General features: G+C 52.9%; 2 protein-coding genes and 2 long non-coding RNA genes across 4 annotated transcripts; 1 reads left to right on the forward strand and 3 right to left on the reverse strand.

Moving 5' to 3' along the window:
- Window positions 1–770: 770 nt before the first annotated feature.
- On the reverse strand, window positions 771–15,822 carry PIN1 (peptidylprolyl cis/trans isomerase, NIMA-interacting 1). Its single transcript, XM_012436333.2, has 4 exons — window positions 15,738–15,822; window positions 11,624–11,836; window positions 2,280–2,390; window positions 771–1,368 (listed from the first exon to the last, which is right to left on the reverse strand). The coding sequence occupies exons 1-4, from the start codon at window positions 15,793–15,795 to the stop codon at window positions 1,259–1,261; spliced, it is 492 nt and encodes a 163-aa protein (XP_012291756.1). The 5' UTR covers window positions 15,796–15,822; the 3' UTR covers window positions 771–1,258.
- Window positions 15,823–15,866: 44 nt separating this feature from the next.
- Window positions 15,867–17,154, reverse strand: LOC135276799 (uncharacterized). Its single transcript, XR_010344369.1, has 3 exons — window positions 16,470–17,154; window positions 16,178–16,323; window positions 15,867–15,952 (listed from the first exon to the last, which is right to left on the reverse strand). It is a non-coding gene; the product is annotated as an uncharacterized LOC135276799 (long non-coding RNA).
- Window positions 16,095–22,010, forward strand: LOC135276800 (uncharacterized). The gene is made up of 2 exons (XR_010344370.1): window positions 16,095–16,277; window positions 20,851–22,010. It is a non-coding gene; the product is annotated as an uncharacterized LOC135276800 (long non-coding RNA).
- Window positions 20,940–23,609, reverse strand: UBL5 (ubiquitin like 5). Its single transcript, XM_064381895.1, has 5 exons — window positions 23,528–23,609; window positions 23,122–23,188; window positions 22,528–22,611; window positions 22,328–22,365; window positions 20,940–21,093 (listed from the first exon to the last, which is right to left on the reverse strand). The coding sequence occupies exons 2-5, from the start codon at window positions 23,175–23,177 to the stop codon at window positions 21,050–21,052; spliced, it is 222 nt and encodes a 73-aa protein (XP_064237965.1). The 5' UTR covers window positions 23,178–23,188; window positions 23,528–23,609; the 3' UTR covers window positions 20,940–21,049.
- Between the last annotated feature and the right edge of the window lie 49 nt (window positions 23,610–23,658).

The raw sequence follows: 23,658 nt of genomic DNA on the forward strand, positions 1-23,658 counted from the left end.
GCCCTCTGGAGCTGAAAGGAAACCCATTAAACCTTCTTAATGACAAACGCTCCAGCAGGCAGGCAGCAGGCGAGTGAGCGATTGCTCCCGGAGCCAGCCAGATGGGAGCAGGCGCAGGTGATTGTTTATGAGGCTCAGCCTTTATTAGAAACTCAGCACTTGGGGGAGGGGAGGTCCCCTGGGGCTGGGCTTTAGTTGCTCAGGTTCCTAAGCAATGCCAGCCAGGCACCCCCGCAATCTGGGCTGGTCCCCATCAAGTGGAGGGGGGATAGGGTGTGCAGGCATAACCACTTCTCCATCTAACAGACCCACAGCCTACTGACTGAACAGGGGATGGGGATCAGGCAGGCCACACCCACAGCCCCAACACTGGTGGGGGACCCCATCTCCTCACCACCCACCCCAGGATCCCCTGTCCCACTTCAGGCACTGGAAGCTGTGTCTGCTCCCATCCCCCTCCAGTCCAGGAGGGCCCTGTTGTCATGGTAACCACAGCTGCAGCGGGTGCTGGCTGGGTGCCGGGCTGGACCTATGAACCTTCCAGAAGCACCTGAGATGCCAGGGAAGCAGGTCTCAGGGTGCTGGGTGGCTGAACGGTGCCCATGTCCCTGAGAGCCAGCTGCTGAGACTCCCCCTGGCCCAGGGCAAGGGGGAGCCTCTTGGGGAGAACGCACAGCTGGGACCCTTAGGATGGGGGATTGTGATCCCCTCCCAGTGACATGGTGCCCCCTATGCCTCCCTGGGGAGAAATGAGACACAAGAGAGTGGAGTAGTGGTTCTGGGTGTTTAATTGGGGGTAAAAGGGTGCTGCACGGTTGCTCAGAGGGCCCACTGCTGGGCCGCACGAGTGTTTGCTTTTGCAACTGAACAGAGGAGCGTGGCCTAACTAGAAACAACTCGGCCCTCGAGTCTGCCTCCAGGACCTGGGGAGACACGGGGCGGCTCTGCCTGACCAGGCCTTCTCTTTGGAACACCCCTCCCACCACACTGCCCTGGTTCTGGGCACCTCCCACCCCTGCTGAAGTCAATTCCTTAAGGGAGAGCCTGGCGGTCGCAGCCCCAACTGGGAATGGACAGGGAGTGGGGACCCTAGGGCCCCCAATCTGGAAGGGCCCCCTCCCAGCCATTTTGGGAACAATAAATACTGTGTGACGGTGGCAGGGAGTAGGGGGTTTGACCACTGGCCGGCAGGCAGTGGGGGAGCTGGCGGGCCCAGCCGCCCTGCCCCACCCAGAGGCCAGGCCTGGGTTCCCCACCCTCACTCTGTGCGGAGAATGATGTGGATGCCGGAATCCGTGAACACGGGCCCGCTCATCTCTCCCGTCCGCAGCGCAAACGAGGCATCTTCAAATGGCTTCTGCATCTGACCTGGGAGCCGGGAGGGATGGTGGGGGTGTCAAGGCGGGGTTGTCAGAGGCCAGGATGAGGCAGGGCGGGCGGCAGCCACAACAGATGGGACTCCTGCCCGTGCTGAGCCTCACACTCGTCCACACTCATCCGTCACCGTGTTTATTGCCGGTGCTGAGTGGCGGCCCAGCTGGGGATGGCAGGGCCATTAAAGAGGCCCCAGGAAGCCTGAGAACAGCATGAAGGATGGCAGGCAGGGCTGCAGCCGCTGCTGCGTGTTTAGGGGTCATTTTGGTAGTGAACTCATCTCCCTGGGCCCGGTTCTCAGCCCTGCCAGGTCATCTGTCCCACCGGCCTCCTCGGAGCAGGTGGGAAGCTGCTGGCCCCATGCTGGACCCCCACCTCCCTCAGATGCCTGCACCCCACACTCCACACCCCAGCCTGGCCTCTCTCTGATGTTTGCAGACCCCGAGAAGGAAAAGGAGGATGCCTGGTCCCCTCTGCCCCTGATTTCCACTGTCCTGGCCAGACAGTCCTAAACTCAGGGCCATCTCTCACCCCTGAGAAGGATTCTGGGGGACATGCCCTGGGACTCTCAGGGAACTCAGCCTTAAACCCCCAAAGGAAGAGGCAGAGGACAGGACGCATCTGCCTTGGTGGGCCCAGGATGAGGATATCTGTGCAGAGACACAGAGACCATCCCCCCGGGGTAGGGATGATGCCAGGAAGAAAGCTCTGCAGCCCCCACCCTGTGTGGCCCCGGCCCTGCCCAGCAGAGCAGACTCTGAAGCCTGAGGAAGGGGCTGTGCTGCCACCTGCTGGACCCTGAAGGGCCATGTGGCAACCCAGAGCCCAGTGCCCAGATCCTCCCAGCCTCTACCCCTTAGGGAGGAGAGGGTCCCCAGACCTGGTGAAGCCCATTCCTTGCGCACCTCTGCTGAAGGCACCCAGGTCTCCCCTGGCCTTGGCCGAGCTGCAGTCGCTGAATTGTGAGGCCAGAGACTCAAAGTCTTCCTCTCCTGACTTGATCTTCTGGATGTAGCCTGCAGACATGGAATGGAATGGGAGTGCCAGGTCAGGGGCAGGGGCACCTTACCAAATGGGATGGAGGGCTCCAGAGCTGGGTGGGAGGGGGGCAGCACTTCACTTGGAAAGCCTCCCCCTACAGGTGCACATGCTCCTTACAACCCTTCTCCTCACACACACTTGGCACCCGCAGTCACACCAGTCCTCACCCATACCCAAGAAGATGCACCTTCATGTGCATCAGCACTTGGTGCACCCCACCAGTCATCCATGAGCCCTGCCACCCTGTGAGTCTCACACCTCTGCTCCCGCTGTCACTCTCTCAGCACGCACACACACACACACTTGAGGGAAAATCTGTATCCAAGCTGGACAGGCCAAAGGAGAGTGGGAGGCAGGGAGAGGCTGACCCAGGCAGGGGGCTGGGCCCCCAGCGTCCTCTGGGCAGAGGTAGGAGAGCTGTCCAGGGAGGGCCCAGCACTGCCACAGCAGTCCTCCCCGGCTGTCCCATCTGGGAAGAACAGCCTGGCACTGGGAAAGGCCTCCGAGGCACCCTGGTGGGCTTTGCAAGGGACACTCGAAGACCGTGGGTCCCAGGGTCCCAGAGGCAGGCGACAAAGCTCTTCTCCCAGCTCTGCACCTACAGTCTGCACGCTGGCAGAACTCAGGATGGCCCCGCCCTGTGTGGCCCAAACCAGCCCATCAGGTCTGAATCTCCAGGAGGCAGGGGAGGCCAGGGCTGGTGGAGAAAGGAGGAACAGGGCTGCCAGCAGAGGGGGCAAGATGGCAACACAGTAGCATTTGAGTGACTCATGTTTCGAGAGCCAAGTGGGGAGGGCTGAGTGTGTGTGCACGTGGTGTGTGGGGTGTGAATGTGTGTGAGCAACTGTGTATGCACACTTGTACATGTGCCAGGAACGGCCTGCCACCTTCCTGACTCCAGGGTGCCACCGGGCAGGTGCTCATGGGCCAAAGCCTGCCCTACTCCCAATCCTTTTGCTCTGACATGAACGGGTGTCCCTTCCAGTGTCCTCCCTAGACCAGCAGTGCAAAGCCCCAGCAAGCCAGGGCAGCCCCCTGGGTGACCTGCACCCACCCTGTGTACCCGATGGCCTGACAGTGGCAGGGACCCCAGTTCTCTCCAGAGTGAGGGTCAACCTGACACATTAGGTAGGGGGTTTCTTAACGTCACCCTGACTTCTACCCATTGCTCCTCTGACCTAAATGAGGCTGCGACACACCTGCTGGCCAACCTGCCCAGGACACACAGCTGACACACCCGCCTGGAGCCTGCTGAAGGCCACAGGGACATTGCTGGGTGACCTAGCCAGTGCTGGGAGGCCTAGACACCCAGCCGTGGCATCTGCTGAACACAATGAACTCATCCAAGTGTCCCCAGGGCCCCTCAGCCTCACACTCTGACCTGCTTGCGATTGCAGTGGAAATGGTACCACCGTGAGAGCACAGCCTTAGCCCCTGTTGGGTTGCATGTCATGGCAGCCACCAGTGTTCCGGTGTGAGTTGCACATCACCAGGACCTGCCACGCCCACCGGACATCCCTTTGACCCTCAGCCTAAGTCAGTCTTGTGCCAGCAGCTGGGACACACAGCACAGTGCCCGGCACCGAGTAAGACCCTGACAAACATCCCTTGCTGTCATCATTCTTCCCTCTGTGGGAACTGCATTCCAGGGATGACACAGCCTCCACTACTCTGCTCCCCCATCCCTGGCCCTCCCAGCCCACGTGTCCTGGTCAGATCTGGCCACCACTGTGGGGCACTGTGTGGTGCCTGTCCAACAGGGACATCGATGCCATACAGGGTCCCAGCTTCTCTTGGGATGACACATTGCAGTGGCTTCTGCCCATGATGCTCTGGTTTGGTCAGAACACTCCACTTCCAGGGCTGCCAGGGGGTACCCCTGTGTGCCAGATATATCCACCAGTGACTCCAAATTGAACCAGATGATGCTAGGACCCCCTCCTACCCCTCTTCTCCCTGGACTTCTAGGTATCTCCATGGCCTTAGGCACACAGCACTGGAGTCCCCTGTCCCTTTTCTGTCTGGACCACTAAGCCAGCCAGGGGATCTCAACCGCATGGTACCCCCGCGGGTACCCACCTGCCTCAGGGAAGCAGGACTGCCTGCAGGCCCTGAGCATCTGAGGAGCCAGGCCCTGAACAAGCATCACTTTGCCGCAGCCCCCAGCAGCCACGAACGGGGGCACAGCCACAGCGATCTGTGAAATCGGACAGCCCACCCAAAGTTGTTCTTTCTAACCCACACAGTGTACAAGCCATACTGCTGAACAAATAAAAGCCACACTTTGGCACCCCCATAGCTCACATCACCCAGATCTGCCTCTGACCTGCCAGCTCTCTCTGCTTTGATGGGAGCCTGCAATGACTGTTTTTGTTTTCCTTTTGCAGAGATGGGGTCTCACTATATTGCCCAGGCTGGCCTTGAACCCCTGGGCTCCAGCAATCCTCCTGCCTCAGCCTCCCAAGTAGCTGAGATGACTTTTTTAAAAAAGCACTCTTGAACCCAGGAGTACACTCCAGCCTGGGCAACAAGAGCAAAATTCCACCTCAAAAAAAAAAAAGAAAAGAAAAGAAAAGCACTTTCTTCCAGAATTCCTTCTCTCCGAGGCTGACCTTGAGGGGTTCAGTCCTGTGTGTCTTGTTAGCTCAGCCTGTACTCGACCCCCAAACAATGATGTCCTCCTACTCACACCCTGTTCCCCTGCCTCTCAGGCCTTGGTTTAAACCTCATGTCCTGCCTGAAACTCACCAGCTATCCTCTGGTCCCCACCAAGAAGCCTCCCCTAAGTCCCCATTGTGTGAGACGCCTTCCCCTGGGTGCTACATTTACCACCGTCCTATTGGTGGGTTGCTTGACTGCCTCACAGTGTAGGAACGAAGGCTGCCAGGTTGGCCTTGTTCATTGCTGCACTCCCAGCACCCAGCACTGTGCACGAAACAGGTGTTCAGGAATGTTTAAGAAGTTCATGAATGAATGAGACAGAAATAGGTCATGGGAAGGAGGGAGACAGGGACCCACAACAGGGCTTGAAGCAGAAATGCTGGAGTCTCATGCCCTGTCTGCCTGAAACTCAGGCTGCAACCCTAAGGCCAGACTTCAGGGCCTCCTCCAGGACATGTCCCAGCCTTGCATAACGGCACCAAAACCCATGAAATTTAATGGGTGCTGGAGCCCCATCCTGATTCAAAGTGGCCCAGCTTAAAATCACATAGATGCAGGACAGCCTCTCCAGGAGCTCTCAGTCTGGAGCAGTGGCCTCCACCTGCTTCAAGGTGTTCAGGACCCTCCAAAATTGTATGCAAAACAGAACGGCCTCTGTCTGTGCTGGCAGACCCCATTCAGTCTGCTCACAGTGTATCTATCCCCAAAGCCCAAGAGGATACATTACAAGTGCTGAGTCCGGACTCTGTCGGGTTCAGATCCTAGCTCTGCCACTCCTGAACAATGCGAGTCTGGCAGGTGACTTTATCTCTTGGAGCCTCACTCGGTTGGCCTTTAAAATGGGATAACAGCTACTCCCACACTGGAGGCTGTTCCACGTAGTGAATCAGTGACTACTCAAGCAGTGGCTGGTGCAGAGCAGGCCCCTGACAGATCCAAGCTGCCCATCCGTTATGGACTCAATGTTTGTGTCACCCCAAATTAATTTGTTAAAGCCCTAACCCCCAGTGTGGCTGCATTTGGAGATGGGGACTTCAGGAAAGTAACTAGGGTTAAATGAGGTCATAAGGGTGGGGCCCTGATCCAACAGGATTAGGGTCCCTTTTTTTGTTGAGACAGGGTCTGGTTCTGTCACCCCGGTTGGGGTGCAGTGGTGAAATCTTGGCTTACTTCGACCTCTGCCTCCCAGGTTCAAGCGATCCTCCTGCCTCAGCCTCCCGAGTAGCTGGGATTACAGGCATGTGCCACTACATTTGGCTACTTTTTTTTTTTTTTTTTTAGTATTTTTAGTAGAGACAGGGTTTTGCCACATTGGCCAGGCTAGTCTTAAACTCCTGACCTCAGGTAATGCACCCACCTCAGTCTCCCAAAGTGCTGGGATTACAGGTGTGAGCCACCACACCTGGCCAGGATTAGTGTCCGTATAAGAAAAGACACCAAAGAGCTCATGCTTCTTCACTCCATGCACATGCGCCTGGAGAATGCCATGTGAGCACACAGTGAGAGGGGAGCCGTCTAGAAGCCAGGAAGGGGGTTCTCTCCAGGAACAGAATCTGAGGGTACCTGGATTATGGACTTCTGGCCTCCAGAACTGTGGAAAGCAATGACTATTATTTAAGCCACACAGTCTGTGGTATTTTGTTACAACAGTCCAAGCTAATGTAACTGCAGTGACCTAAGTGGGAGGGAACAAATGAGATGGTCCTTGATCCCAAAAAGGTTTCGAGACGTACTCTCTCCTCTGCCTTGCCAGCTCAGTACCCTGCTTCTAGCATACCTCCCCGAGGCTGCCAAGGCACCACAGGGGAAGGTGTCTGGTCGGGGAAAGAGGTGACAGGGTCAGGTCTGAGAAGACCAAAATCCAGCAGGAGGGGCTAGAGGCTGGCCAGAGCCCAGCAGGCTCGAAGGGTGTCAGTGACCTTGGGGACACCGGGGCCAAGGGGCTGACCTGGATGCTGGGATGGGCATGTGGGTAGGATGGCTGCTCATAGTCTCAGCCTCCCCGGGACCCTCCAGGCCCTGGGCATGCGAGGGGTGGAGAGCAGGCAGAGAGGGCTTCTCCATGGCCCATCCTCCTTAGACAAGAACACTGGCAATGACTCCCTCGGATCCCTGACAGCCTCTGGCTGCAGCCCAGCAGCTGCAGAGGAGCCAATGCTGGGAAAAGGAGTCTCAAAAGAAAGCATGGAGGCCCCGCTCTCGCTGTGGGCAGCCTGTCCCTTCAAGGCAAAGGCGGAGCACCAGATCTAAATGGGCAATGATGAGACTCAGCCCCATTGCCAGCTGGGGAGTTAGCTGCCCAAATCATGATCTCCTGATCACCCAGCACAAGCCCAAGGCAGGGGGAGAACATCCACTTCATGCAAGAGAAAACAAGGCCCAGGTGCCCAATGCCCTCATTGATGCCACACATGAGTATCTGTTACTGAGTACACCTCAGCCAGGGCCACCTCACTGTACCCACCTAACGACCCGAGGGGATCTGCCCCAGCCCTTTCTCAGGCAGGAGGATACCGAGGCCAGGAGAGGGAGGTCGGGGGCCAAGGTTATCATCTGTGCACTGAGTTCACCAGGCCTCCTGCGGTCCTATCCAGAACTCTTTCTATGGGCTGTGAGGTGGCAGCAGGAACTGCCCTGTGACCACAGGCCTTGACTTGACCTCAGTTCCCCCACCATACACACCAGCATGACTGGTGTTGAGGCTCCACCACGCAGAATGCACCAGCCACTGAGTCTATCACTCCTGGATCCTCATAGCCACCCTCTCCCCATTCTACAGATAAGGCAACTGAGGCTCAGGGAATGAAGACCACACAGCTGGCACTGGAATTCAAAGGTATACAAGCCCAGGGTGGGCCACGCTGTTCTGCCCTGACCCTCTCCCAGGCACCCCACCCCTGCCCACCTAATCCATTACCCAGTCCTCTCCATCCTGCCTCCTGAATCTCTCTCAGGTCTGCTCCCTCTCACTTCTTCCTCCACTCCAGCCCCCAAGTTCAAGTCACACTGCCACTTGCTGCAATTCCTCCCACAGCTTCCACCAGGTGCGCAGGAGGGGCTCCTGCTGACATTCTCGAATCTGCAGGTACCTACGGCTAGGCCCCAGGGCCCGGCTGCTTATGAGGCGCACCTGTCCAACCCAGAGATGGGGGAGATGCTCTCGACCACCACACCCAGACCCGTGCCTCCTCACTGTCCTCACTGCCCCCATCGGTCTCAGCCTTCTGCCAGCTCTCACCAGGATTGCCCGGAGCAGCTCTGTCCTGTGCCTGGCTACTCTGCTGACCCCCAGGAGCCCACCTCATGCCACTTCATCCCCAAATGCTGTGCCCTCCTGCTCACTCTTATCGGGTCCGGAAGCCTCAGAACAGAGATCACTAGAGCTGTGGAGACCCGAGGGGTCATCTTGCGATTCTCTCCTGGCTTCTCCCCTACTTCTTCCTCTTGCCCTGGGGCAGCCAGAACCTTCTGGGCCTTCCAGCTTCCCTGCCCCTTGACATTCTAGCTTCACAGATCATTCCTGAAAGCAGGGAACTGCTGGGTTCCTTTGATCCCACATGGCCATGTTATGTCCTGCTGCCTCCAGGAAAGAACCCAACCTCCTCATCTGACAAGGACCCTCCCTCAACTCAGCTGAGACATGGCTGTGAAGGGTCTCACCACCCCCAGCTCCCTGCAAAGCCTTCCCCAGAGTCCTGGCTACATCGTAGCTCTAGACATTTATTTCTGCCCTGTCCTCTGCCAGGAATCCTTCTTGCTTCCTATTGGCTCACAAAACAAGGCTGGGAGACTGACTCTGGGCCAGGCTTTGTGTGGCAGGATGGGAATACAGAGGAAAGAGTTCCAGTCCCTGCCCTCAGAGGTCAGGAGACTGGCTCTTTAATCAGCCTTCAAGACTGTGTGCAAGAACTCGGCTTCTCTCTATTGTACTTACATATAAAGCTAACAGGTGCCACTTATTGTGCTCGACGCCACATTGCGGTTGTGTGTATGAAGTAACATCCTAAAGGCCAGGACTGGACCAAGTGATGAGAGTAAAACCACAGCCAGCACTGACCGAGCATACACTCTGCCAGGCCCTGTGCTACCACAACCAACAACTGCAATCACAGTAACCGCTAACAATGACAGAACATTTACCGATGCCAGGAGCTGTTATTCACGTTTTACTGTATGAAGCTAGGAGCCCTCACAACAACCCTATGAGGTGAGTACTATTATTCTAATACTAATTTTATAAATCAAAAAGACTGACGGCCAGGCGGGTGGCTCGCACCTGTCATCCCAGCACTTTAGGAGGCTGAGGTGGAAGGATCACTTGAATCCAAGAGTTTGAGACCAGCCTGGGCAACAGGGTGAAATCCTGTCTCTACTGAAAATACAAAAATTGGCTAAGTGCGGCGGCTCAGGTCTGTAATCCTAGGACTTTGAGAGGCCAACGTGGCTGGATAACCGGAGGTCAGGAGTTTGAGACTAGCCTGGCCAACATGGGGAAACCCTGTCTCCACTAAAAAATACAAAAAATTAGCTGGGCATGGTGGTGAGCACCTGTAATCCCAGCTACTCGGGAGGCTAAGGCAGGACAATTGCTTGAACCTGGGAGGTGGAGGTTGCAGTGAGCCAAGATCGCACCATGGCACACTCTAGCCTGGGTGACAGAGCCAGACTCTGTCTCAAAAAAAAAAACTAAATAAATAAATAAATAAATAAATTAGCGAGGTGTGGTGTTACGAGCCCACAGTCCCAGGTATTTGGAAGGCTGAGGTGGGAGGATCACCTGACCCCAGGAATGTCAAGGCCGCAGTGAGGTATGATCACTGCACTCCAGCCTGGGTGACAGAGCATGACCCTGTCTCAAAAGAAGGAGAAAAAGATTGAGGTCCATAGATGTTAAGTAACTCACTCAAGATCACAAAGCCAGGACCTGGCAGAGTTGCATAGGAACCCAGGCTGTCTGGACATGGTTGAGAGATGGGTTGTTTGAAGCAGGGACAGACCAAGAAGGTTTTGGAGACTCTGAGAAAGGCTGTCAGACACGACTTGCTGCAAGAATGGAAATGTTTTATATTCCCGCTGTCCAAGATGCCGGCCAGCAGCTAAAGTATGACCAGTGTAATTGAGAAACAATTTTTGATATTATCTTATTTAAGAGAGGGTTTTGCTCTGTCACCCTGGCTGGAGTGTGGTAGCACGATCTCAGCTCACTACAACCTCTGCCTCCTGGGCTCAAGGGATCCTCTCACCTCAGTCTCCCAAGTAGCTGGTACTACAGGTGTGCACCACCACGTCCAGCTAATTTTTGTATTTTTTGGGCTCAAGTGATCCTCCTGTCTTGGCCTCCCAAAGTGCTGGGATCACAGGTGTGAGCCACTGCATCTGAGCAGTAATATTACTTTATTTTAATTAATTTACACGGAAATAGCACATGTGGGGAGTGGCAGCCAAACTGGACAGCTTTAGACAGGGTTCTGCAAATGACAGCCTGCAGGCCAAATCCTGCCTGCTTTTGTAAATAATAAAAGTTTTCTTGGCACACAGCCATGACCATGTGCTTGGTTACATACTGGTTATGGCTGCTATCCAGTTACAAAGCAGAACTGACAGAGACCGCATGGCCCACAAAACCTAAAATATTTATCATCTGGCCTTTAAAGTTTGCCACCCCAGTGCCAGACTGCAGAGGAAAGACAGAACAGAGAAGGGAATAGCTTCCTCCCTTAGGTCAGAATTAACTCACTAGCTCTGCTGGCACTCACTACCCTTCTTTCTTTCTTTCTTTTTTGAGATGGAGTCTCGCTCTATTGCCCAGGCTGGAGTGGAGCAGTGCAATCTCAGCTCACTGCAACCTCCGCCTCCCAGTTTCAAGTGATTCTCTTGCCTTAGCCTCCCTAGTAGCTGGGATTATAGGCATGCACAACCATGTCCAGCTCATTTTTGTATTTTCAGTACAGACGGGGTTTTGTCATGTTGGCCAGGCCTGACCTCAGGTGATCTGCCCTTCAAGACCTCCCAAAGTGCCGGGATTACAGGCATGAGCCACCGTGCCTTGTATGCACTCACTACCTTTCTGACAGCTCTCTCTGATCTACCCACATATGTGACTCAGGCCCCTACTGGATGATACTACTATTGACAACAGTTCCCACAGCCTGAGGGCCCACTGTGCAAAATGCATTGCCTTATTCCCTGGAACTTTCACAGTGGACCTCAGAGGATGCCCATTTTACAGAGAAAGCTAAGTCTAGGGGAGGTGACATGAGTCCCCCTCTAAAGGTCATAGAATTCACAGAGGCACACTTCTACCTGAACCAGGGTCTGCCAGCCCCCAGGCTGGGTCCTCTGCCCTTACCTGACTCACCTTCAAATGCCAGACAGAAGGGAAAGAGAACGGCCGCTGTGAAGGTCAGGGTCATGTACTGGCATTTTTGTATTGGCCAACACCACTCCTGGTAGCTGAGCAAGCTGGGGTGAAGGGTCTGGTGTGACTTCTACAAAGGCCCATCTGGAACAAGACCCCCTCCCAAGCCCCTGCCCTTGCCCTGCTCACCATTGATAAGCTCCAGGGCCTCCTCCTTGGTCCGGGTGATCTTCTCCTGCCGCCAGGATGAGGGCCGCCTTGACTGGCTGTGCTTCACCAGCAGGTGTGAGCAGCGGACCCTGGCGGGCTCCCCCTGCCCATTTTTGCCACCACTGCTGCTGTTGCCACTGGGCCGCTCCCACTGGCTGGCGTTAGTGATGTGGTTGAAGTAGTACACTCGGCCTGGAGGGGAGGGCAGGTGGGAATTCATCTGGGGTTGTGCTCACAGGATACTACCTGGGCCCACAGCCAGAAGCCAGGGTAAGGGCCTGGCCTGGGGGAGTGCCTTCATTCAGTAAATCCACAGCATGTCCACCACATGCCACAGGTTCTCCAGACATGGGCCAATGTGGCAGGACACAGTCCCTGTCCTTAGAGAGTTAACATTCTAGGTGAGAGCAGACAGGCACTAAACAAGCAAATGAAACACAGTATAATTTCAATCTGATAACTTCAAGGAGGAAAATAACCCAGGGTGATGGAAGAGAGGAAGCTTGGGGAGAGGGAGTGACTGCAAGCATGGACTCAGCAGTCAGATCACCTGAGTTCAAATCTGAACCTGGGCTCAAATGTGATCTACCTTCCCTGAGCCTCAGTTTTCTGACCTGTCAAATGGAGACAACAGTTCCTACCTTAGGATCATTGAAATAACTAAATAATAATTTTTTAACATTTTAAAAAGGGCTAAGTACGATGGCTCTTGCCTATAATCCCAGCACTTCGGGAGGCCAAAGTGGGGTGGATAACCTGAGGTCAGGAGATTGAGACTTCCCTGGCCAACATGGCATAACCCCGTCTCTACTGAAAATACAAACATTGGCCGGGCACAGTGACTTTTGCCTGTACCGGCACTTTGGGAGGCTGAGGCGGGCTGATCACCTGAGATCAGGAGTTTGAGACCAGCCTGGCCAACACAGTGAAACCCTGTCTCTACTAAAAATACAAAAAAAATTAGCCGGGCATGGTGGCGGGCGCCTGTAATCCCAGCTACTAGGAGGCTGAAGCAGGAGAATTGCTTCAACTCAGGAGGTGGAGGTTGCAGTGAGCTGAGATTGTGCCATTGCACTCCAGCCTGGGCAAAAAGAGGGAAACTCCATCTCAAACAAACAAACATTAGCCGGGTATGGTGGTGTATGCCTGTAATCCCAACTACTTGAGAAGCTGAGGCAGGAGAATCGCCTGAATCTAAAAGGCAGAGGCTACAGTGGGCCAAGATCATGCCACTAAACACTAGCCTGGGTGATAGAGTGAGACTTTGTCTCAAAAAAAAAAAAAAAAAAAAAAAAACACCAGGCTGGCCACAGTGGATCACGTCTGTAATCCCAGCACTTTGAGAGGCTGAGACAGCTGAATCACCTGAGGTCAGGAGTTAGAAATCAGCCTGGTCAACACAGTGAAACATCATCTCTACTAAAAATATAAAAATTAGATGGGCATGTTGGCGGGCGCCTGTAATCCCAGCTACTCGGGAGGTTGAGGTAGGAGAGTCGCTTGAACCCGGGAGGCAGAAGTTGCAGTGAGCCAAGATCGCACCACTGTACTCCATCCTGGACAACAGAGTGAAATTCTGTCTATAAATATATAAATAAACAAATTAAAAATTGGGCCAGTTGCTGCCATGGTGGCTCATGCCTGTAATCCCAGCACTTTGGAAGGCTGAGGCAGGCGGATCACCTGATGTCAGGAGTTCAAGACCAGCCTGACCAACATGGAAAAACCCTGTCTTTACTAAAAATACAAAATTAGCTGTGCGCCAGGGCTCATGCCTGTAATCCCAGTACTCTGGGAGGTTGAGGCGGGCAGATCACGAGGTCAGTTCGAGACCTGCCTGCCCAGCATAGTGAAACCCTGCCTCTACTGAAAATACAAATATTAGCTGGGTGTGGTGGTGTTCGCTTGTAATCCCAGCTACTCAGGAGGCTGAGGCAGGAAAATCGCTTGAACCCAAGAGGTGGAGGTTGCAGTGAGCTGAGATTGTGCCATTGCACTTCAGTCTGAGCAAAAAGAGTGAAAACTCTGTTTCAAAAAAAAAAAAAAAAAAAAAGGGCATGGTGGCTCACACCTATAATCCCAGCACTTTGTGAGGCTGAGGCAGGCAGATCAGGAAGTCAGGAGTTTGAGACCAACCTGGCCAACATTATGAAATCTGGTCTCTACTAAAGACACAAAAAAATTAGCCAGGTGTGGTGGGCGGGGTGGGGAGCACACCTGTAATCCCAGCTACTTGGGAGGCTGAGGCAGGAGAATCGCTTGAACCCAGGAGGCAGAGGTTGCAGTGACTGAGATCATGCCATTGCACTCCAGCCTGGGTGATGGCGAGACGCCATCTCAAAATAAATAAAAAAAATAAAATAAATTATCCATGCATGGTGGTGCGTGCCTGTGCTCCAGCTACTTGAAAGGCTAAGGTGGGAGAATTTTTTAAGTCTGGGAGTCAGAGGCTGCACTGCAGCCTGAGCCACCGAGTGAGACTGTCTCTAAAAAATAACAGTAAAAATAAAGTACTAAATTAGCTCACACATCTGCAAAATGGCTAGGATGGAAACTGGCAAACATTAAGAGTGGGATAGCCTTTATTATCTCCACTGTATAGGCGACAAAATGGAGGCCTCACCTTTTGCATCTCTGGGAATGGCATCAATGGGTATAGCTTCCTGAGTGTTTACTCTGCTCCAGGCACACATGGGGGAGACAGGAACCGTACTCAGGTACGTCACACCCGAAAGCTCTGCTCTTAGTTACTATCCAGTGCACGGTGTTGCAGAGCTAGGAACCAGCATTATTGGTGGCAAGATGTTACCCAGGGAGTGAGGGGCTCAAAGGAGTAAAGAGTACGAACAAGAAGCTGGAAGTAAAGACCCTATTGGGTGTCATTCCAAAGGCTGACAGTTCGCTTGGGTGACATGGAGTGTAACCCATAAAGGAAGCCATCTGGGTTGAACTGAGCAGAAATAGCAGAAAGGGGCCCAAAGCATTCAGTTTATGCTGGAGGTCCCAGCCACAGGCCAGGGCTAGACAAGAGCAGAGTGGGTGAGGGCACGGATTCCAGGGGCAAATGCAGCTGAGCTACTGACTCACTCAAAAACCTTAGCAATGGGCTCTATCTCCCTGCACTTCAGTTTTCTCATCTGAAAAATAGGGATGAGAAAATAAGGAGATCAAACATCATGGGGTTAATAGGAGAGTCAATGTTTGCAAAGCGTTCACCAGAACCTGGCACTCAACCAAGAATTATTACTGCAAATGCGATTGCTATGGGCTCTGGAGGCAGCAGAGTGACTCGGGTCCTGCTCATAGATGCTGGGTCTGCTCCTCAGGAGTTTGCAGTGACATGGGCAGGGGAATCTGGAAGTAAACTGCCTAGGTCCTAGGTCCTAATCCAACCCCAGGCCCCTGAAATGAATGATCTTGGACGAATTCCTTCAGTGTTCTGACCTCAGTTTCCTAACTGGTAAGATGGAAGTAATAACTACCTGGCTCCCAGAGTTGTGGCAATTCAGAGAGAACTTAAAGCGCCTGACACAGAGACAAACGTGCCTGGTTACCGGCAATATTATCATTGTGACTAACTCTTAAATCGGGACTGAGCACAGGGGCCATCGTCTGGCAGAATGTCACCGGCGATGTCGCAGACTCAGCATTAGATGTACACGGTAGGGGTGTTAGCAGTGGTAGGTTGATGGACCCGAGGCTGGGCAACACCCCAGGCCCTATGCAGGGTACTGGGGTGTCCCCTTCCCAGGGGTGTTCCCGGGCCCAGCAAGTGCAGAGACGTCCCCCAGGGGCGTCAGGTGCACTAGGCCGAGAAGTATCAGCCGGGCCGGGAGGACCAAGGCCATCGCCCCGGCCTCCCCCGGCCCTAACCCGCCCAATCCCCTGCCTCAACTTCCTGTGGCTTCCCAGCGGCTTCTGAGGCTCGCAGCCTCCATAACAGGGCGGGCCGGGGCCGTTACCCCCGGGACGACGCGGAGGAGCCAGGACCCCACAGAAGGGAGGCAGCGCTGCCGCCGCGCCTGAGGGGCGAGCTCGAGCCCTGCCTACGCGGGCCCGCGCGGTCCCGCCCCAGCCCCGACCCCCGCGGCACCTGAGCTGCGGCTCATGCGCTTCTCCCAGCCGGGCGGCAGCTTCTCCTCGTCCGCCATCTTCCCTCCTGCCGCAGCGCCTGCTCCGCCTCAGCCGCGCCGCCTGTCGCCCGCGCCCGCCCGCCGCCGCCGCTGATTGGCTAGGCGCGCTCTGCAACGGGGCCTGGAGGCGACGCTCATCGGACGCCCCAACCGTCCGGATTGGCTTTCTGGCCCTCTATTGGGTAGAAGAGAGACTGGGCGGACCCTCCCACGTTATCCCCGAGCCCCGCCCCCGGTCAGCCTCAGCCCGGCCCCGCCCACTCGCTCTCCCCGGCTCCTGAGTGGTTCGAAACGAAGCGGGCCCGCCCTTCTCAACGCCCTTTGGCAAGCGCCAAAAAAACTCCCGACCCCTTCTTGGCGCGTCTCGCCGCAGAGCCCACTCAGGCGGGATATAACTTACGGATTGGCTAATGCAGCAGCAACTCCCGCCTTTCTGAGCTGTTCGCGGAGATCCCCAAGCCCCCAGCCCTCCCTTGAGGCAGCGTCTGGCTGGTGCAGAGGTAACGGCGGCCGAGGAGGTACTTGGGCGGGGCGGTGCTGCCTCTGCTGTTGCCATAGCAATGCAGTTGTCTTGGAGATGAGCACCTAAGTGCCCGAAGCTTAAATTTGGCTCCTCCATCCTCCCTCTTCCCACCTGTTTCCCCCAGATGTCCAAAGCTAACCCAGCCCCTTTTATATTTTGCAGAGCTAACCTTTTCTCTATGCTCTGGACCCAAACGCCTTCCACGTCCTTTGAAACTTGTTTACTTCCCTTATTCCCTTGCAGTCTGGCTCCTTCCTCCATCCTGGGTGACCGGTGGGTGCAGACATTGACATTCATATAAGAACACGGAGGAGGTGCAGGTGGGAGGAGATGAGCTCAGTTTTAGCCAACTTAAAATAGAGTCTGCAGAGCCTATGGGACACAGAGGAGGTATTTGGGGACCCAGGGTTGGGGAACTGTGGGTAGATATGGGATTTGAAGACACTGACAGTGAAGAGTTCAACTACAGTTCACCTAGCATAGACCCCTATGTGACCGTTAAACAGAATGAGGTTCAGTGAAGTGAACTCATAGGGAAACCTGCCCACAACAAGTGAGACAAAGGATGCAGAAGAAGGCTAAAAGAAGTCTGGAGCCAGACTTGGGTTTAACGCCTGGCACTGCCACTTGCTATGTGACCTTGAACTGATTACTTAACGTTGCTTTGTACTTTGGTTTCCCAATCTGCAAAGTGGAGATAAGCAATAATACACACTTCTGTTTAATGTGAAGATTAAATTAATCCACATAAAGCACTCAAGCCAGACTTGGTGGCTCACTTCTATAATCCCAACACTTTGAGAGGCTGAGGCAAGAGGTTCACTTGAGCCTAAGTTTGAGACCAGCCTGGGCAACAGAGCAAGACCTTGTCTCTACCAAAAAAAGTTTTTTTAATTAGCTGGGTGTGGTAGGGGACAGTGGCTCACACCTGTAATCCCAGCACTTTGGGAGGCAGGCAGATCACTTTAAGTTAGGAGTTTGAGACCAGCCTGGCCAACATGGTGAAACCCTGTGTCTACTAAAAATACAAATATTAGCTGGGCGTGGTGGTGGGAGCCTATAATCCCAGCTATTCGAGAGGCTGAGACAGGAGAATTGCTTAAACCCGGGAGGCGGAGGTTGCAGTGAGCCCAGATTGCACCACTGCACTCCAGCCTGGGGGATAAGAGTGAAACTCTTGTCTCCAAAAATAAATAAATAAATAAATAAAATAAGCTTTTTTAATAGTGGCTCACGCCTGTAATCCCAGCACTTTGGGAGGCCGAGGTGGGTGGATCACGAGGTCAAGAGATCGAGGCCATCCTGGTCAACATGGTGAAACCCCGTCTCTACTAAAAATACAAAAAAAAAAAAAAAAAAAAAAATTAGTTGGGCATGGTGGCGCGTGCCTGTAATCCCAGCTACTCAGGAGGCTGAGGCAGAAGAATTGCCTGAACCCAGGAGGTGGAGGTTGCAGTGAGCCGAGATCGCGCCATTGCACTCCAGCCTGGGTAACAAGAGCGAAACTGTCTCAAAAAAAAAAAAAAAAAAAAAAAATCCCAGCACTTTGGGAGGCTGAGGCAGGGGGATCACCTGAGGTCGGGAGTTTGAGACCAGCCTGACTAACATGGAGAAACCTCGTCTCTACTTAAAATACAAATTTAGCTGGATGTGGTGGCACATGCCTGTAATCCTAGCTACTCGGGAGGCTGAGGCAGGAGAATTGCTTGAACCCAGGAGACGGAGGTTGCAGTAAGCCAAGATCGTGCTGCTGCAATACAGACTAGGCAACAAGAGTGAAACTCCATCCCCCACAAAAAAGTAAGTTTTAATAGAACATTTTGAGTTTTTACAAGCTTGTATTAACATAATAATAGGTACTTTTTTAAAAAGATAATTTTAGACACGAGGGAGTTGCAAAAGCAGTAGGGTTTTCATGTACCCTTCACTCAGCCTTCCCTAATATTGGCAACTAAATAATGGAACAAAGTTCTCAATCAGTAGCAATTTTGTTTCCCAACGGACTTTTGGCAACATCTTGATATATTTTTGGTTGTTACAACAAACTCAAACAGTTTCAAGCAGGAGATGCTACTGGCTACTAGGTATCTAGTATTAGATGCCAAGGATGCTGCTAACATCCTTTAAGGCACAGCCCCCACAAAAAGAATTATCCAACGCAAGGGCTGGGAGTGGTGGCTCACACCTGTAATCCAGGGCTTTAGGAGGCCAAGGCAGGAGGATCACTTGAGCCCAGAGTTTGAGACCAGCCTTGGCAACATGGCAAGACCCCATCTCTACAAAAATTCAGTGGGTGTGGTGGCCGGTGCCTGTAATCCCAACTACGTGGGAGGCTGAGGTGGGACGATCTCGAGTCTAGGAGTTAAGAGGTTGCAATTAGCCGTGATCTTGCCACTGCACTCCAGCCTGGGTGACAGAGCGAGAATCTGTCTCAAAAAAAAAAAAAAATCCAACCCAAAGTATCAACAATGCCAAAGCTCAGAAACCTTGCCATAAAATATAAAATAAGTATAGACACTGAGAAACCAATATCGGGCTAGGCGCAGTGGCTCACACCTGTAATCCAGGCATTTTGAGAGGCCAAGGTGGGTGGATCACGAGGTCAGGAGTTCAAGACCAGCCTGGCCAAGATGGTGAAACCCCGTCTCTAATAAAAAAAACACAAAAATTAGCTGGGTGTGGTGGCAGGCACCTCGTCTCTACAACACAAAAATTGGCTGGGTGCAGTGGCAGGTGCCTGTAATCCCAGCTACTTGGGAGGTTGAGGCAGGAGAATGACTTGGACCCGGGCGGCAGAGGTTGCAGTGATCCGAGACTGCACCATTGCATTCCAGCCTGGGTGATAGAGTGAGACTCCATTTAAAAAACTAAATAAACAAATAATAAATAAATTAATAAAACAGGACAGGAGCAAGGTTGACACAAAGAACTGTTGCCAGGGGAACAGAGGAGGTACAATTGGTCTCATCTACTACACTTAAAGGAAGAATACAGTGAATAACATTATGTGCCAGGCATCCTGCTACTCTAATTGCATAATCTCATTGAGATGTGGGTGCCATGGTAGTGCTCCTTTTTAGAGGAGGAAACTGAGGGTGTCAGGGCCTGAATCCCATTACTAAGGATCAATCAAAATTCAAATCTAGATGGTCTGACTCTTGAGGCTGGGCTCATGTAGCCACGCTTACAGTGCCACACTGCCTCACTGTCTACTATGACCTTATTTTTGTCTTGATGGCTCATGCCTATAATGTCAGTACTTTGGGAGGCCAAGGCTGGAGGATCATCTGAGGCCAGGAGTTCAAGACCATCCTGGGCAACATAGGGAGACCCTCTACAAAAAAATTTTAAAATGCCAAGTGAGGTGGCTCACATCTGTAATCCCAGCACTTTGGGAGGCCAAGTTGGTTGGATGACTTGAGGTCAGGAGTTTGAGACCAGCCTGGCCAACGTGATGAAACCCCATCTCTGCTAGGCGCGGTGGCTCACACCTGTAATCGCAATAATTTGGGAGGCCGAGGTGGGTGGATCACCTGAGGTCGGGAGTTCAAGACCAGCCTGACCAACATGGAGAAACCCTGTCTCTACTAAAAATATAAAATTAGCTGGGCATGATGGCTCCCAGCTACTTGGGAGGCTGAGGCAGGAGAATCGCTTGAACCCTGGAGGCAGAGGTTGTGGTGAGCTGAGATCATACCACTGCACTCCAGCCTGGGTGAGAGAACAAGACTGTCTCAAAAAAAAATTAAAAATTAGCAGGCGTGGCCAGGCATGGTGGCTCATGTCTATAATCCCAGCATTTTGGGAGGCTGAAGGAGGTAGATCATGAGGTCAAGAAATAGAGACCATCCTGGCTACCATGGTGAAACTCCATCTCTACTAAAAATACAAAAATTAGCTGGGTGTGGTGGTGTGTGCCTGTAGTCCCAGCTACTCAGGAGGCTGAGGCAGGAGAATCACTCAAACCCGGGAGGCGGAGGTTGCAGCGAGCCAAGATGATGCCACTGCACTCCAGCATGGACAACAGAGGAAGACTATGTCTCAAAAGCAAAAAAAAAATTAGCAGGCTCCCAGCTACTTGGGAGGCTGATTGATTCAGGAGGATTGTGTGAGTCCAGTTCAGGGCTGCAGTGAGCTATGATCGAGCCACTGCATTCCATCCTGGGTGACAGAGCAAGACCCTGTCTCAAAACAAAACAAAACAAAAGGTGCCAGGAACTGTGGATGCTTAAACATGCTTTCAGCTCATCTACACCTCCTCACAATATGCCAATGAAAGCAGATGTGCCTAGGGTCATTCAGCTGTTTGGTGGCAGAGTTGACATTCCACACATGGTCTGTGTGATTTCAGAATCTGTATTCCTAACAATTATATCTATTGTCATTACCTGGAGGCTCTTTGGTCTATTAGGGTAACTATAATCCTAGGGCCTGTTGACCTTCACACACCCACAGCAAACCCCAGAGCTCTCTTTGGGCTCCCACAGACTCCCGGCCTGCTGATCTACTGTGCCCTCATGGATCCAGTTGATTTGGAACCGTTATTTTAGCAGATGCAGATTGATGATACAGAGATGACCAAACAGCGACCGATCTACCCATGACTAGACAGCTCTCATGCAAACAGACAACAACAAAGCAACATCTAAGTCTTTATTAAGGTGAGTTTTTACAAACAATCATCTATCCCAGTGTGGGGGGTGAGGATGGCAGAGGAGAGTGGGGCAGCAGGAAGATGAGAAATCTCATCTATTGATAATAAAGCTCCAGGTTCATCCCATCGTGGATTTCATCTGAAGGAAAGGTGTTAAGGAATCCTGACTCTGTGTTCCATCCCCACCCCTTTCATTCATTCACAGCTGGGTCAGGGTGGCCTTAGGTCTCAGCCCAGAGTTTAAAAAGCCCATTTTGGACTGGGCCATTTTTATTTGGAAAGAACTGAAATTTTACAAAAAAATTTCTGGGCCGGGCGTGGTGGCTCACGCCTGTAATCCAAGCACTTTGGAGGCCAAGGCGGGTGGATCACCTGAGGTCGGGAGTTCAAGACCAGTCTGACCAACATGGTGAAACCCCGTCTTTAAAAAAAAAAAAAAAAAAAAAAAAAAATTAAATTTTTTTCTATTTAAAAAAAAAATTTTTCTGGCTGGGCACTGTGGCTCACACCTGTAATTCCAGCACTTTGGGATGCCAAGGCATGGATCACTTGACATCAGGAGTTTGAGACCAGTCTGACCAACATGGTGAAACCCCATCTCTACTAAAAATACAAAAAATTAGCTGGACATGGTGGCAGGCGCCTGTGATACCAGCTACTCAGGAGGCTGAGACAAGAGAATTGCTTGAACCCAAGAAGTAGAGGCTGCAGTGAGCCAAGACTGTGCCACTGCACTCCCGCCTGGGCAACAAGAGCGAAACTGTCTCAAAAAAAAAAAAAAAAAAGTTTCTGTTCCTTCTAGGCCAGGCCCAATAGCTCATACCTACAATCCCAGCACTGTGGGAGGCCAAAGCGGGACTTGAGGCCAAACATGGTGGAACCCCATCTCTACTAAAAATACAAAAACTAGCAGGGAGTGGTGGCACATGCCTGTAATCCCAGCTTCTTGGGAGGATGAGGCAGAATTGCTTGAACCCAGAAGGTGGAGGTTGCAGTGAGCCAAGATCGCACCAGTACACTCCAGCCTGGGCAACAGAGCGAGACTGTCTCAAAACACTAAATAAATAAAATAAGGTTCTGTACCTTCTGCACCATAGATATGCCTGAGTCTCACTCCACCTTGACCTACTGTCCAGCACTCAGGTGGACCTCAAAAATAAGTATTTTGAACTTGAAGTCAAACTATTTCACCAGTCAACCACCCTCCTCCCCAACCAAATAATTACCTAGCTCCCATTTTCTAAGTACTCACCATGTGCCACATACTAAGTTAAACACTTAATATGCATAATCTCATGCAGACTTTAATTTTGAACAAAGATAACCGAGGCTGGGAATGTAGATGCTACCTCAAAAAGTCACACAAAGGATACAGTCCCCCAGAGACACATGGTCCTTAAAAATCGTGTACCTAAGGAAAAGAAACCTTTAAGAGACAAGGCTAAAGAGGCTCTTCAACCTGGAGGCAGACTGAGGGTATCGGTGTTTAAGTAAAGAGCTGCCTGCAGCGCTCCCACAACCAAAACCTTCAGGCCTAGACCGGTCCACCCCGTGGCTCTACCACTGCACTCACCACTTTTTCAGGACAATCTTGTTCCAACGGGTGCCAGTTTGGGCTGCAATCAGCTTCTTAAGGTCCCCGATGGTATCATCCGTGCTGGGTGCAGAGGAGTTAAGGCAAATGGGAGCGGTAGAACAAGGAAGAGGACATTCTGGGGCTGAATACCATCTGCCAGAACCCCATCCCCTCTTCTCCCCGTTTTTTGTCTTTTTTTTTTTTTTTTTGAGACGGAGTCTCGCTCTGTCGCCAGGTTGGAATGCAGTGGCACGATCTCGGCTCACTGCAAACTCCGCCTCCCGGGTTCAAGCGATTTTCCTGTCTCAGCCTCCCAAGTAGCTGAGACTACAGGCGTCTGCCAACACGCCCAGCTAATTTTTGTATTTTTAGTAGAGACGGGGTTTCACCATGTTGGCCAGAATGGTCTCAATCTCTTAACCCCGTGATCAGCCCGCCTCGGCCTACCGAAGTGCTGGGATTACAGGGGTGAACCACTGCGCCCGGCCTCTCCCGGGTTTAACTAAAACCCTCCGACACCACAGATTGAGTTACCCGCCTCACGTCAAGCACCCCTGCGGGTACCACTGCCTCTCGGCTGCCAGTGGATACTTGCATTTAACGCGGACCTTCTTCCCCAGACGGTCGTTGCAAACAACCTCGATCATCCTAGCTGGAGCTACACAGGATCGCGGGGGTGGAAGGCAGCAGAGTCAGAGTTTCAGGGGTCTCCCAGGCCAAGAAGCAACATTTACAAGTCTCCCAATCTCAGGCCTTAAAAATCCCGGTTACTGAGCCTTCCATTCTGCCCCCAACCCCCGGGACTCGAATACTCCCAGGCCCCAAATCCCCCGTCCCAAGACCGCGAACCCCAGGCAGCCGCGCCTCCGCTCCTTCTCGCGGCCAGAAGGCCCGGCCACAGAAGTCCATGGCCTCAACTGCCACTGACCCCAGACCCTGGGTGGCGGAGTCGCGACAGCTTTCCCCAACTCCGGGCCTCTCTGCTTGACCCCCTCACCTCGAATCGCCTCGAACCTGCCGACGCCACTAGCTCGTCGTCCGAGCGCTGAACCCCGGCCGCAGTTAACGCTGGGAACCGGAAGCGGAAGTAAAAGTGCGGAGCCGGAAGCCCCGCCCCTGGCCAGGGGG

This window comes from Aotus nancymaae, unplaced genomic scaffold, assembly GCF_030222135.1.
Source record: "Aotus nancymaae isolate 86718 unplaced genomic scaffold, 86718_ANA_hifiasm-v0.15.2.pri h1tg000028l, whole genome shotgun sequence".
Classification (NCBI taxonomy): Eukaryota; Metazoa; Chordata; class Mammalia; order Primates; family Aotidae; genus Aotus; species Aotus nancymaae.

Excerpts from the sequence above, each read along its gene's own strand:
- PIN1 (XM_012436333.2), bottom strand. The coding sequence starts at position 15,795 with ATGGCGGACGAGGAGAAGCTGCCGCCCGGCTGGGAGAAGCGCATGAGC. Across the intron at positions 11,837-15,737 it reads GCGCATGAGCCGCAGCTCAG|GCCGAGTGTACTACTTCAAC; the intron begins GTGCCGCGGGGG and ends CCTCCCCTCCAG. Across the intron at positions 2,391-11,623 it reads GGCCCTGGAGCTTATCAATG|GCTACATCCAGAAGATCAAG; the intron begins GTGAGCAGGGCA and ends CCATGTCTGCAG.
- UBL5 (XM_064381895.1), bottom strand. The coding sequence starts at position 23,177 with ATGATCGAGGTTGTTTGCAACGACCGTCTGGGGAAGAAGGTCCGCGTT. Across the intron at positions 22,612-23,121 it reads AAGGTCCGCGTTAAATGCAA|CACGGATGATACCATCGGGG; the intron begins GTATCCACTGGC and ends CTCTGCACCCAG. Across the intron at positions 21,094-22,327 it reads CCATGTGTCTCTGGGGGACT|ATGAAATCCACGATGGGATG; the intron begins GTATCCTTTGTG and ends CCTTTCCTTCAG.